General features: G+C 43.2%; 1 protein-coding gene across 2 annotated transcripts; it reads right to left on the bottom strand.

Moving 5' to 3' along the window:
• Positions 1-532: 532 nt before the first annotated feature.
• LOC111667876 (uncharacterized) lies at positions 533-11599 on the bottom strand. Of its 2 annotated transcripts, none has more exons than XM_023423736.1 (2): positions 11549-11599; positions 533-10317 (listed from the first exon to the last, which is right to left on the bottom strand). In XM_023423736.1, the coding sequence occupies exon 2, from the start codon at positions 9974-9976 to the stop codon at positions 2198-2200; it is 7779 nt and encodes a 2592-aa protein (XP_023279504.2). In that variant the 5' UTR covers positions 9977-10317; positions 11549-11599; the 3' UTR covers positions 533-2197. The 2 variants fall into 2 exon arrangements, with proteins under 2 accessions (XP_023279504.2, XP_087033945.1); XM_087177819.1 differs by lacking the exon at positions 11549-11599 and adding an exon at positions 10456-10538.
• Between the last annotated feature and the right edge of the window lie 813 nt (positions 11600-12412).

The raw sequence follows: 12412 nt of genomic DNA, 5'->3' as shown, positions 1-12412 counted from the left end.
TCTTTTCACAGCTGAATAAAGTGATTTATTTCTCTGGTTATTTGTTTCCATTTTTTTTTATATCATATTCAGAATCAGAAAGGTTGGTGTTATTTCTCTTTTAATTCCTAAGTTTTGCTTTTAGTTTTCTTCAGTTACTTATGGATTTCATTATAATTATTAAACCTAAATAGACCAAATAACCATTTGAATCTCATACAGAAGTAAACAAATAGTCACGATATTCTCATATGCTGATAACATGAACATGTGTAATAGATGGGATGCACATTGACGTCACACATCATGTACATCCCATCTATTACAGTTAAACTTTTAAGGTGAAAAATGACCAAGGCGTATTGTTCAGTATCCATCCCAAATCAGGAAATGTATTGGCACCGATATTAAAAATGTTCAAGTGATTCCAGGTTTTACACAATGTAGGTAATTTTTAGACACGTATTTTATCCTGTTAATTTGACAATCGACAAATGGAATTGTTTAAAACAAACAAAAACAAAAAAAAAACAAATCAAGCTCAGACTTCAACTTTAGATGATCAAATATTTTATTATATAAACTCTGAGACAAACCAACATGATGTCTGTACAAATAAACCAACTCAATGCTGATTTCTTTTGGCTTATTTTACTGATAACCACTACTCATACACCCCTAAAATTACACATATTTACAAGACATCAAAACTTATATTTAAATTTAAAAAAAGTTTCACAGTATTATCCATTTTTAAAATTATTCATCAATCAACTTACTCTACTATGAATTACCAACTTCTTTTAAGATCCTAAAAATATCTTTCACAAGCAGCAAAAACTCTGACACAAACACAAAAAACCAAAACAAAATACGGCCACAACATTGCACACAAACAAGTGAATCATTTCAAGTAAGCAATATGACAATATATTCTTGATAGTTTCAAGATTTTTGATAGGATCACTGTTAAAATATAAATTTTTTAGTTATAAGGACTGAGACTATTTTTCATATTGATGAGAAAAAAACTGATAAGTGAAATACATAGTACTTTTAAGATCTATTTTTTATTATTATTCAAACACTGCAGTGACTGAACTGACACCAAACATTTTTTTAGTTTCGCTCAACACCCAGGTGACATTACTAATACATTTTTGGTTGCTATTTTTTCAGTTTCTCTACATGGCATGTAGTAGATGGGTTATTTCACATCTACTTATCATACATAAATGAACTGTTAAAACATATGCAACATATTATGATAAGTTTGTCCTGAATTATTGATTCCTTTAATTCCAGTCCCAGTCCAAATAATTATGGGTGGTGAATGACTTTGATTGTATTCTTGTATTTCATGTTCAATACAAATTAATTTTTTAGTTACCTCTCAGTGAAATCATTACCTTGGCTTTGCAGCTTCACACAAACACTTACCGTCACTACTTCAACAAAAAATTGTCAATGATATGTATTTCGCCAAATGTTTGGCGTATATGAGATGTTTGCTTCACACATACCTAATATTCCGAGTTGGTGGTGCAAACTGATGTGAACACCGCAATGTTAAAAACGGACTGGTAAAATTTTTCTTTAAGTGCACAACTTTGGATAAAACACAACAGATGCAGCAAACATAAATATATCTTTTTCTACCAAAACTTAAAATAAAACTGTTGAGTTTTAAATGAACAATTTACCAGCACACTGACCTGCTGACAGTACTCAACCGTTTTATTTTTTTCTAGATGATATTTTCATCACTGACAAACTTACGATGAACATGTACACACCTACATTCACCTACATTACTCAAGGCTGGTTGCCCAAAGGTAACATAATATTTCCTACTGAGTCTGGCCAATCTTAGCTAACGTGGGTTAGACAAACAAAAGTAATAACTGACTAATTCAATCCGAAAGAGTTCGAAGATAACCTGGGGGCTGAGTGGCTAACTATAAGTTGTGTTTTAGTGGCAGCACTAAACCACACCGAACTGAGAAAATGAGGAAAACTTAATGTTTTTAGACAGCTCATAAATGTGACAACATTTTCTGTTTATTTTAGGTTTTTGCTTCACTCATCTAGGTTTCCCAGTAAAGCAGTTAAAGCTTGTAGAAGTTGCTTGGTCAGCCATGTTACTTTCAAATTCTTAAGAGAGTTGAAATTGGATAGTAAGTTTATCTTTGAGCAACCAGCCCCAGACCTTCAACTCCTAAAACACCTTCAGCAGTGCTGTAGTTTCAACGCACCCAGCTGTGTTTTGGATTATGCACTTGTACTCACCAGCATCACTCTGGGTCACATTAGTAATGAGCAGATTGAAATGGCCCGTGGTTTTCTCCTGGATTATACATCTGCTGTCTGCGACGCGATCTCCATCTTTGTACCACTCTGCGGTGGGGTTTGGCTTACCACTAACCAGACACTGGAGGATAACAGGTGTCCCTACTGCTGCTGTGACGTTGGTCAGTGGGATGACACATTTAGGGGCTGTCTCAGTCACCTGGAACTGGAAGCTACACATATCAGAGGACTTCCCTTTGAACTCTACCTTATCATCTTTTGCTGGTTCAGCAAACACATCAAAATTGATGCTTACATATTTTTCTCCCTGTTCACTCATTTCGTTGTCAGTGTTGGCCACCAGTCTGACTGCTCGCTGCGACTCATCTGCCTCTTGCTCAAACTCAAACTCAAGCTCAATTTCTGACACCTGTTCACCATCAAACGATGTGTTGCCAACCATCAAGTCGAACTTCTGTGGTTGAACTTTGGCACTTCCAAGAGACACAGCGGTCAACTCCCTGCCTCTAGTCTTCCCTGAGAAAGTCTTGGCACTTAACACCACCACGGAGGCCCTACACAGAGTCTCCCCAACAACGTTAATAGCTCTGCAGGTATACACTCCGCTATCCTGTGTTGACACTTTACAGATCTTCAGGAAGTGGTTGTCTCCATCGGATGAGTGCAAGTATTTCTTGTTATTGTGAGGAACTTTTTTGTCACCTTTGAACCAGGACACAATGGGAGATGGAATTCCCATCAGTGAGCACTCAAACATGACTGTGGTTCCCTCTGGGGCCTCCATGTCACAGATGGGATTAATGAACCTTGGAGGCATCTCAGTGACCTCAAAAGCTATTTTCAACTCATCATGCTCCTGGGTGACAAAGTCCACAGCACCCTCCTCATAAATGCTCGGTAACACATCCAAAGATATGATCATGCTCTTGTTGTCAGCTGTGTACTCGGGAATGGTGATGATCTTAACCTGTTTCTCAAATTCTTTCACCTCGTTTTCATCCAATTCTACTTCAAGCAGAATCTCCTGAGGGGATGGAGAGCGAGAAGAATCATCTTCCTCCACATCAAACTCCATCACATGCTGGTGAGTGACAGCAGGTGGGGCAGGCATGAACCTCACTTCCTGTGATACAACTACCACTAATGCAACACTTCTGGCTTCCCCAACATAGTTCACAGCCTCGCATATATACTCTCCCTGGTCTGCTTTAGTGACATTGTGAATTGTAAGTGAGATGGTATCGCCATCTCTCTCCATTTTAACTCTGTCATCTGCCACCAGTTGGGTTTTGTTGCAGAACCACTTCACATCAGGGGAAGGTAGGCCAAACACCTCAGCACAGAATGTTAGCGAGTCATTTTCAAAGACTCTCTTCTTAATGAGAGGTTTGAGGAAGGCGGGAGGAATTCCCTGCACTTTCTCCTGTAGGCCTGTAGACCCTCTACCCCTGGTGAGGAATTGATTCTCGTCCACATTTATTCCAAGAGGTGTCGTTTCAATGCCCTCATCAGCAGGAGATGTCAGGAATTGAAGGGGTGAGAAGAACCTCTCGCTGGAGATTCCTGTCGAGGGTCTCTGGTGTTCTACAGGGGAGAAGGGATACTCTTGAGGAGTCATAAACCCACCTGGTGCATCAGAACTGGGAGTATGGAAGGACATGGGAGACTTGGGAGTGTGGAAGGACTCTGCAATTGGCTGTGAGACCTCAGTAGACGAGCCTGGGGTGTAGAACCTCTCAGCTACCTCAGCTATCTCTTCGCTCAAAGTGCTGCCAATCTCTATGGACATCTCAGACTCAGGGGACAGTGGCCTTCCCCAGTCAGTTGGAGGGTTGTAGTAGTCGTAAACAGCACTGAAAGTTACCTCCTCTTCCTCCATGGGGCTAACTGCTGCTGCTGCTACCCCAGCTTCAGCTGCTGAGGCCCTGTCTGAACTACGTCTTTCCTGTCCCTGGACAACAGCATCCACAGGCAGACTGAGTGGTTTAATTCTTCCAACCATGTCTACTTTAGGCTTGACAATAAGCGGTTTATGTTCTGCCTTCACATGGCCATCTTCACCCATGATTTGTATATGAGGGTCAACTACGTCATCAGCCACCATTCCCTCTGCCACTTTTATTACATCAGCCTGGGAGTCCGGCATACTGAGGAAGACGCCGCTGTCCAAAGAGGGCTCTGGAATGGAAATCTGCTCGCTCCTTGCATGTTTGTCCAAAGAGAGTTCTGGGATTGAAATCAACTCCTCACCCGCAAGTTCTAACTCGTCACTCATATGCTGCAACCCAGACATGAGAGCGTATCCCTCAGTACTTCCTTTAACATCTTGTTTTTCCACTTCTGTCAACCCCTCCACAACACTAGCCCCACTAACGATTTCAGGCCTTGCAGGTGCACTTTGCTTGTCAGGTTTGAAAGATTCAGAAATTCTTTTAGGCTTTACAACCTCCTCAGCTAGAGCTGAAGTTCTGACGGAGCGTTTCACTGCAGGAACTTTTTCTGACTGGAATTGGATGAAGCTGCTACTTCTATCAAACTGTGTAGGCACAGTGCCCTCTCTTACCATCTCCCCTTCACCTGCCTCCCCTTGTACAGGTAAACAAACAGGTTTCTGTGGCTTAGGCCTGACCAGCTCTGGAGACTCCTTAACATCCTCTACAAACTGTTTAACTGCACTATGGCTTTCCTCGAAAACTGCCCCCTCTTCAACATCACAAGGTACCACACAGATGTCACTGCCTTCCTCCCTGGGGGAGGTAAACTGTGAGGTCTTAGAAGAGACAGATTTGGATCCTACAGGAATAGTTTGAGTGCCATCAGGTAGAGGTTTAGGTGCAATTATTTGTTCCTGCGTGTCAGGGGAACTGGCCACCACTGGTATAAACTCTTCAGGGAAAAATGTTTCTATTCTCTGCTCCTCCGGAGAGGTGGGAGTCATTAAAGCAACTGGAGAGTCTGACTCAAAAGCTTGTTTAATCTTAGAAACTTTTATCACAGCAGCAGAAGCCTGCAGACCACAGCCGGATAAAGCTGGAGGCTCTCTAGAGACACTAGGTCTGGACTTTATGGCTTTGGCTGCTACCTCTGAAGGCGCTTGGGGGAGAGACTTAGTATAAGTGATGCCAGCTTTGTGGAATACATCATCCTCAACAACACCACCTCTCTTTGAAAACTGCACAGGCTCTTCAACTTGAAATGACACATCAGAGATGCTTGTCACCTCTCCCAACCTATTTCTAGCAACACATTTGTACACTCCAGCATCAGTGTATGTAAAACTGTTGATATACAGCCTATACACTTTATCGTCTACCTCAACTCTGTATTTCCCGCCCGTGAGTTCGAGGCGAATATCATTACAATACCATTCAACTTCTGCGGCAGGTTCACCTGTAATGACACACTCTAATACAGCAGTGTTGTCTTCAGAGCATGTGATATTCTCTAATTCGCTGATGACATGAGGAGCTTCACCGACCACATCAAAGGAGAAAGTGAATTTATGTTTGACAGTCTGAGAGGCTCCCTCATCACTCGGCACGCCCGAAGGGTTCTCTGTAAAAGCCTGAGGTTTGTCATCAGTATTTTCCTCTGTCATCTCAGGGACAGGTGTGGGAGCAGTAATTCTGATTTCTACAGCTGAGGAGCTGAAAGATTCATCCGAGCAGTGGCGCCTGTGGATCACTGCCTGAGGCACCTGTAGCGTTGCCTTCCCCGACTCCATGTAGGACTGAAGTTCCTCCTCCATCAGGCTCTCTTGGTTTTCTTCACCCTTGTCTATCTCTTCTGTAACCACCACTTCCTGTGTGGCGCCTGTCCTTCTCACCACCTTTTTGTCTGAGATCTCGAGAGTGGCGGTACAGATGGATTTGCCATGTTTATTAGTTATGACACAGTCATATGTCCCCTCGTGGTCTGTGGTTGGATAGAAGATAGTGAGTGTAGACTTGTTAGATTTGCTTATGATATCATAGTCAAAGTTGTGGGCTAATGGGTGGCCATCTTTGAGCCAAGTGACTGTGGGCAGAGGGTCACCATTGAACTGGCAAGTAAACTCTGACATCTCACCGATTTTTACTTTAACTGAAGACATTTCTTTCACAAATACTGGACGGGAGCCTCTGGCACTTGTAACCCCTTCTTTTACCGTCTTAGACTCTTGACTTTGGTAAACTCCCTCTTTGAAATTTGACTCCTCTTGGACTCTATCCTCCTTCTTCCTTGTAGCTCCAAGTTCATGAATTTCAGCACTCATCTCATCACCCTGTTGTGATCTTAGCAAATCTTCATGTCTTTCCTCTCTCCTCACACCTGCGAAACCCTTCTGTTGTCTCCATTCGCTGGTCTCTCTCGTAGATCCTAATTCCTCTCTCATCCCTCTCTCCCCTCTCATGTCTGATTGGAAGCGTTGACTGCTGGATTTATCAGCAGACATACTGTATTCCTCCCTGCTCCACCTCCTCTCTGTCGCTTTTTCCACAGACTCTTGTGGTCTACGGCATGGGGAGCGTCTCCTGACTGAGGAAAATTCTTGGGAAGGCTTATGAGGACTCTCCCCCTGAGGTGCACTAGTAAATTGGGTCGGAGAGTATCTCTGAACCGGTGAAGCTTCAAGACCCATGGTGTCTTTTAGAGGAGTAGTTTTTAAATCATAGGATCTTTCAACAGGCGCACCTGCATGGTGCGGTAAAGCAGGATGCGTAGGAGAATACCTCGTTATAAAAGAAGACTCATGAGGAGATGGTTCGCACCCAGCGGCAGGAGGTGAAGGTTTTTTTGTTGGTAAGGCTTCACCAGCAAGCGATGTATGTGGAGATCGAGGGTCAGTGGGATCAATTTCATGAGATATGCCACCATGATAGGGTTCACTATCAAATGGTGAGATGGTCTCAAATGGCAACCTAGAGCCAGACTGTTTGCTTTGACTGTCCAAAGCCCACTCAGACTCCAGTTCAGCTACTTCCTCTTGTTCGACAACATCTTGTTGCCATTTCAAGATGCGCTGAGCCAGTGCTTCCTCCTCACTTACAAAGTACTCGCTGTCCCTTTGCAACCTAGTTTCACGCCCCTCTGTTGGCAGCTCGCCAGCAGGTGGCCACTGCAGGGTCTCACCCTGCTGATCTTGGAAACCAGCAGGGACTGACTCACTTGAAAGGAACTTCTCTTTGGCCGTTTTACCTGGTGAAGTTTTTCTGCTGCGCACAACTTCATTTTGTGGAATTGATTCTAAAGCAGAAGCCTCCGCAACATTTCTTCCAACCTCAGAGGTTCTCTCTGCCTGTAATGGTGAGTAACCCTCCACCCAGTCCGACTCTAGCTTCACAGCTTGCTCTTGTTCCATCAGAACATCCTGTTGCCATTTCATTATCCGCTGAGTTAAGGCCTCCTCTTCACTGACAAACTTCTCACTCTCATTCTTCAGTTCAGAGATGTTCTCCCTTGAAAGCTGGAGCTCACGCTCTTCTCTTGTTTTCTCAAACAACATTTTCTCTGTTCTGGGTTTCGTTCTAGGTGATGACTCAGCTTTTTCTTCTTCTGCTCTAGCTTTAATTCTGGGTGACTTTTGTGACAACATGACTGTGATTTCATCCTGTTCTACTCTACTTTTTACTTTAGGTGACTTAGGGGTTGACGTGGTAGCGTGGCTTTCTCTTTTCTCCCCCACCTCCTGCTGGGTGTAAACGTTCCCCTCAGGAGCCATAAACTGAGTCTCTGCCACCAGAGGCAGATCAGTTTCAGGGTGGAATGTCTCCTCTTCTGAAATTTGCATGCCTTGCTGCCATTTCCTGATCCGCAGGGCGAGGAGTTTCTCCTCACACTCCATCCGATCAGCTTCTAGGCTCCTCTCATACTGAGCCCTCAAAGACTCCCCTGCACTCTCCTCTTCATATGGCTCAACTGTTTCTGTTGCTAAGCCGAGTGGTGACGATCTTTCTGGCCGTGGTCTGGGTGTCTCTCGAAGTACGTCCTCTGCTCTGGTTTTTGTTCTGGGTGACAACTCTGCTTCTACTTCTGTAGCTCTAGCTTTTATTCTGGGGGATTTTTGCACTTGCATGGGTGATGCTTCACCTTCTGTTTTTGCTAATCTGGTATCCATTGTGGCTGACTTTGCAGGCAAGGAGAGGGACGTTTCCACTTCTCCTCTGGCTTTTACTTTCGGTGACTTGGGTGTTGATGCAATTGCAAACTCTGGATCTACCAACCTTGCCTTCATTCTTGGTGATTTACGGAACGAGGAGGGCATGGCCTCAGTTTCAACAATTGCTCTTTTCTCTATCATTTCCTGTTGGGTGTAAATGTGCCCCTCAGGCTCCATGTACTGTGTCTCTGATGGCATGGGCAGATCAGTGTCAGGGTGAAATGTCTCCTCCTCTGATGCCCTACTTCCTTGCTGCCATTTCCTGATCCGCAAGGCGAGAAGTTTCTCCTCACACTCCATCCGTTCAGCTTCCAGGCTCTTCTCATACTGAGCCCTCAAAGACTCCCCTGCACTCTCCTCTTCATACGGCTCTACTGTTTCTGTTTTTTCTTCTGGTGTAAGTGATCCTCTAAGGAACTTCTCCCTGGTAGATGTGACGAGATGTTCCCTGCTTTCAGTGTACGCTGCAGTTCCTGGATATGCTGTTGTTTCAGAGTATGGGGCTTCAGGCTTTTCAGCGTCCACCTTGTGGTCAGCAACAACACTGTGACGCTGCATCATTCTCACATCTGCCTGATTTTCATCAACATCTTTACCCTCCAGTGACTGAGAATATTTTTCACCTGATTTTCTCTCTGTGGGTTCCAGCAGTGTATCAACCAACTCACCTCTCATGATCTGAATGGCCCTGGTTCTGGACTGAGGCTCAAATGAATGCCTCACACGAGGCTGAGAGGGATCCCCGCTTGAGGTTTTACCTTGAAACTCCCTATGGCTCTCCCCCACATCTAAAGTTCGATTGAAATGCTGGACATCAGGCAGCGAGGCAGGCTTCACTCTGAGCCTCTCAACATAATCAGCATAGCTGGACTCACTGGCAACTGATTCTAACTCAAACTCAGACGACGACATGGTACAGATAGAAAGTCTCTTCTTCTGTTTTACAGCTTTTTGGAGTGTAGTAAGTTTTGTTCTTACCTCGTTGTGAAGGCTCTCGGTGTCGCTGAATCTTTCGCTGTACCTGTCGCTGCACCTGTCGCTAAATTTGTCACTGAACCTAGCACCGGTGCGCCGGTCACAGTAAATATCACTGAATCTGTCATTAAAGCGCTCAGACCTGTCAAACATGAGGGGAGGGGACGGGGCACGCTCAGAGGCAGTTTCCAAACGTTTAGACTCTTTCTCTGACACTTTCTCTTTTGAATGGGAACCAGACCGAAAGTACACAGTACGCACCAAAGAGTTCTTAGACCGAGATCTTCCCTGATGGACTTTGGACATCTTGTCAAATGGAGAGCCAACACACCTGAGCTCAACTCTAATCTTCCTATCTTTCCTCTGCTCTGCCATGGTGTCTATGCTTTCATGGGCTTTGGCAGAGCGTTTAACAAAGCCCAGGTAGTTGGCGGACTGCTCTTCCCTCAGTGACACCAAAAGTGATGCTGTGGACTCGGCAGAACCCTCTGTGTTTATTGCCATGACCTTATAACTGCCTGAGTCCTTCTCTTTGATACTGTCAATAACCAGACTGGTAGTGTGCATGTGCATTTTGCTGTCAGAGCAGATCCTACGTCTACGCTCTTTAGGAATAGATCTGTTATTATGAAACCAGAGGATAGTAGGCGGCGGGCAAGCGACTAGTTTACACTTTAACTCAACTGCTTCCCCCTCCAGGACGGATTGGAACTTGAGTTTCTTGGTGAAAGACGGTTTGATGTTGTCCGTCCACGAGGTGATGGAGGAGGTTCTGCTGGAGCAGCGATTGGCTGACACCAGGCCATGATCCAGGAAGTCCTCGGTGTCGGAGAAGGCTCCTCTCAGCTGTCGAGCACCGGTGACCTCTGCGCTGCTGTGCAGTGTTCCTTCTTTGCTTTCATGATAAAACAGCTCTGAAAAAAGAAACAGACAACTGTCAGAACAACACAGCCTCCAGGGGTAAAAAAGAGAAAAGGATTTGAATGAATCATTAATGGAAATATTAAATGCATGCTGGGAGTCACAATGCTATAAGAAATAATTTCACTCACCATATTTGTTCGAATAAACGCAAGACTTGATTCTTTTTATTAGAAACCTGCAGGAAGTTTTGATCCTTCGTCTGTGGAAATTTCTTCAAAACATAAATTATTTAATATTATTAAAAAAATGCATATTTCCAAGATGGGCTGCTAACATTCGCTCGTTTAACTTTTTGATAATTGCTTTGGCTTTTTACTAGAATATTCCTTACCTGACTTGCAGACAGGAGAATAAACGCCCTTTCTAATCCTTAAACTTAACAGGAAATAAATGATGCAGAAGTATCTATGAGAAGCAAAGCTCTCCAGAAAAAATATATTATTCCAAAACTTTAACAAATGAAGCTGGAAAATTGGGTGAGAAGGCGTTTATTCGAACTAATATAGTTTACTGGTGTTATTTAGAATGCAAACCACAGGAATCACATCCCACTATCTGCAAGCCAGGCTAAGAAATATTTTGCAGGAGGAAGGTATCAGTTCCAGATGCAGTAAACCTCCATATCTTTTAAAGGGCATTTCAAATCCGGAAGCTTTAAAAGATACATATCCTGCGCCTTTTCTGGGAAAAGATCAGAGGAACCTTCATGCCAAAATGAAACGCACTTTTGGATGCAAACCGCCACTGTCAAAAACCGGTACAAGCAAGTTGTATCAGTGCTCGTCTGGGGGAAACCATGGAATATTATCAAAGTGAAGCAGGTAGAAAAATACAGACCATAGGAACTTTCTATCAAGACACATAAAGATGACATGCAACCGTGGAAATTCAAAGATCATTTAAAGGGACAGTTCAACATAATGACATATTTACAAAGTATAAAAGTAGTCTGTGAATGCAGGCCAACTGTAATCCAAATAATCCATAAAACATGCACCCACACATCTGCTTTTTATCCATTTTTTCTAAACAGTATCTCCACTTAAAAAACATATTCAATGAGCCAAAGTTTGGATCAGAGTTCACCGCTGACAGACTACTTTCACAGTAAAGAAAAAAATCAATCAAGTGAAACAGAAATGTGGTCAAACTGTCTCTTTTCCACTCTGCTTGGCAATAATCTGCTGTTTGTGATGTATATGAAAGTTGATGTGACCTTACCTTTGACTTCTTCCTCAATCTTGGCTTCGATCTGCTCTCTCACATGAGCCACTGTGAAGGAAAGAGTGGAGACGTTTAGCAGACTATTCCCACGAAGGACAGATCCAGTGAGGATCCAGTGACTCTCTTAAAGACAGGACCTCCACCTCTCTCAGTTTTTCTTTGCTGGACTCAAATGTATTTCCCTTCTGTGTTTGATTCCATCACAGTTGGACTGTGATTTGAGGAAACTTAAATTATACTTGCTCAAAACATTTAATTTAACAAAACTTAAAAACTCAAGAACTACAGCTCTGAAGTGGAGTTAAAACCATGAGTGTTTCTGATCTGCTATTTTTTATATTTAAATATCTAATTATACATATTATATTATTTATCTTTTTTAAGTATTTGATATTGTCATTTTGCAGTTACTGCTAATTTCCCCACTGTGGGACTAATAGAGGATTATTTTATCTCTTAATTGGCTTAAACTGATTTGTACAGCAGATGATTCATGATTCATCAACATTAGCACTGAAGTGCAATGATAACTTCATTTCACTCTGACAATGGACAAAAATAACAGGATATAAATGCAAAAGGCAAGTAGATTTGAGTCCATTTAGTCTGAGTTAAGCGAGGCTAGAGTTTGAGGTGTAAACGCAGAACATCTGTAAGAACAAGGTGAAAAACAGTGACAAGGAACAGAAACAAGTAATACAGACACTACACGACTCAGACAAAGAAAGGTTTGAGTTTCCTGGAGGATGGAGGGACAACAGAGGTTATACATGTGAGTTTCATGCATTTCCCAGAGTTTTTCCTGTGCAGGACAAGAGAGGAGGGTGAGGAGGAGGGAGAGGTGAGTTTGCTCCTGGGGGG

Source organism: Seriola lalandi, unplaced genomic scaffold (assembly GCF_002814215.2).
Source record: "Seriola lalandi dorsalis isolate HSWRI2012SDOR001 ecotype SW California unplaced genomic scaffold, Sedor1 jcf7180002003764, whole genome shotgun sequence".
Classification (NCBI taxonomy): domain Eukaryota; kingdom Metazoa; phylum Chordata; class Actinopteri; order Carangiformes; family Carangidae; genus Seriola; species Seriola lalandi.
Note: the sequence above shows the minus strand (reverse complement) of the source record. Positions and strands in the feature narration are given on the sequence as shown.

Bases quoted from the DNA above. Each gene is read 5' to 3' on its own strand.
- LOC111667876 (XM_023423736.1), bottom strand. From the start codon at position 9,976: ATGCACATGCACACTACCAGTCTGGTTATTGACAGTATCAAAGAGAAG.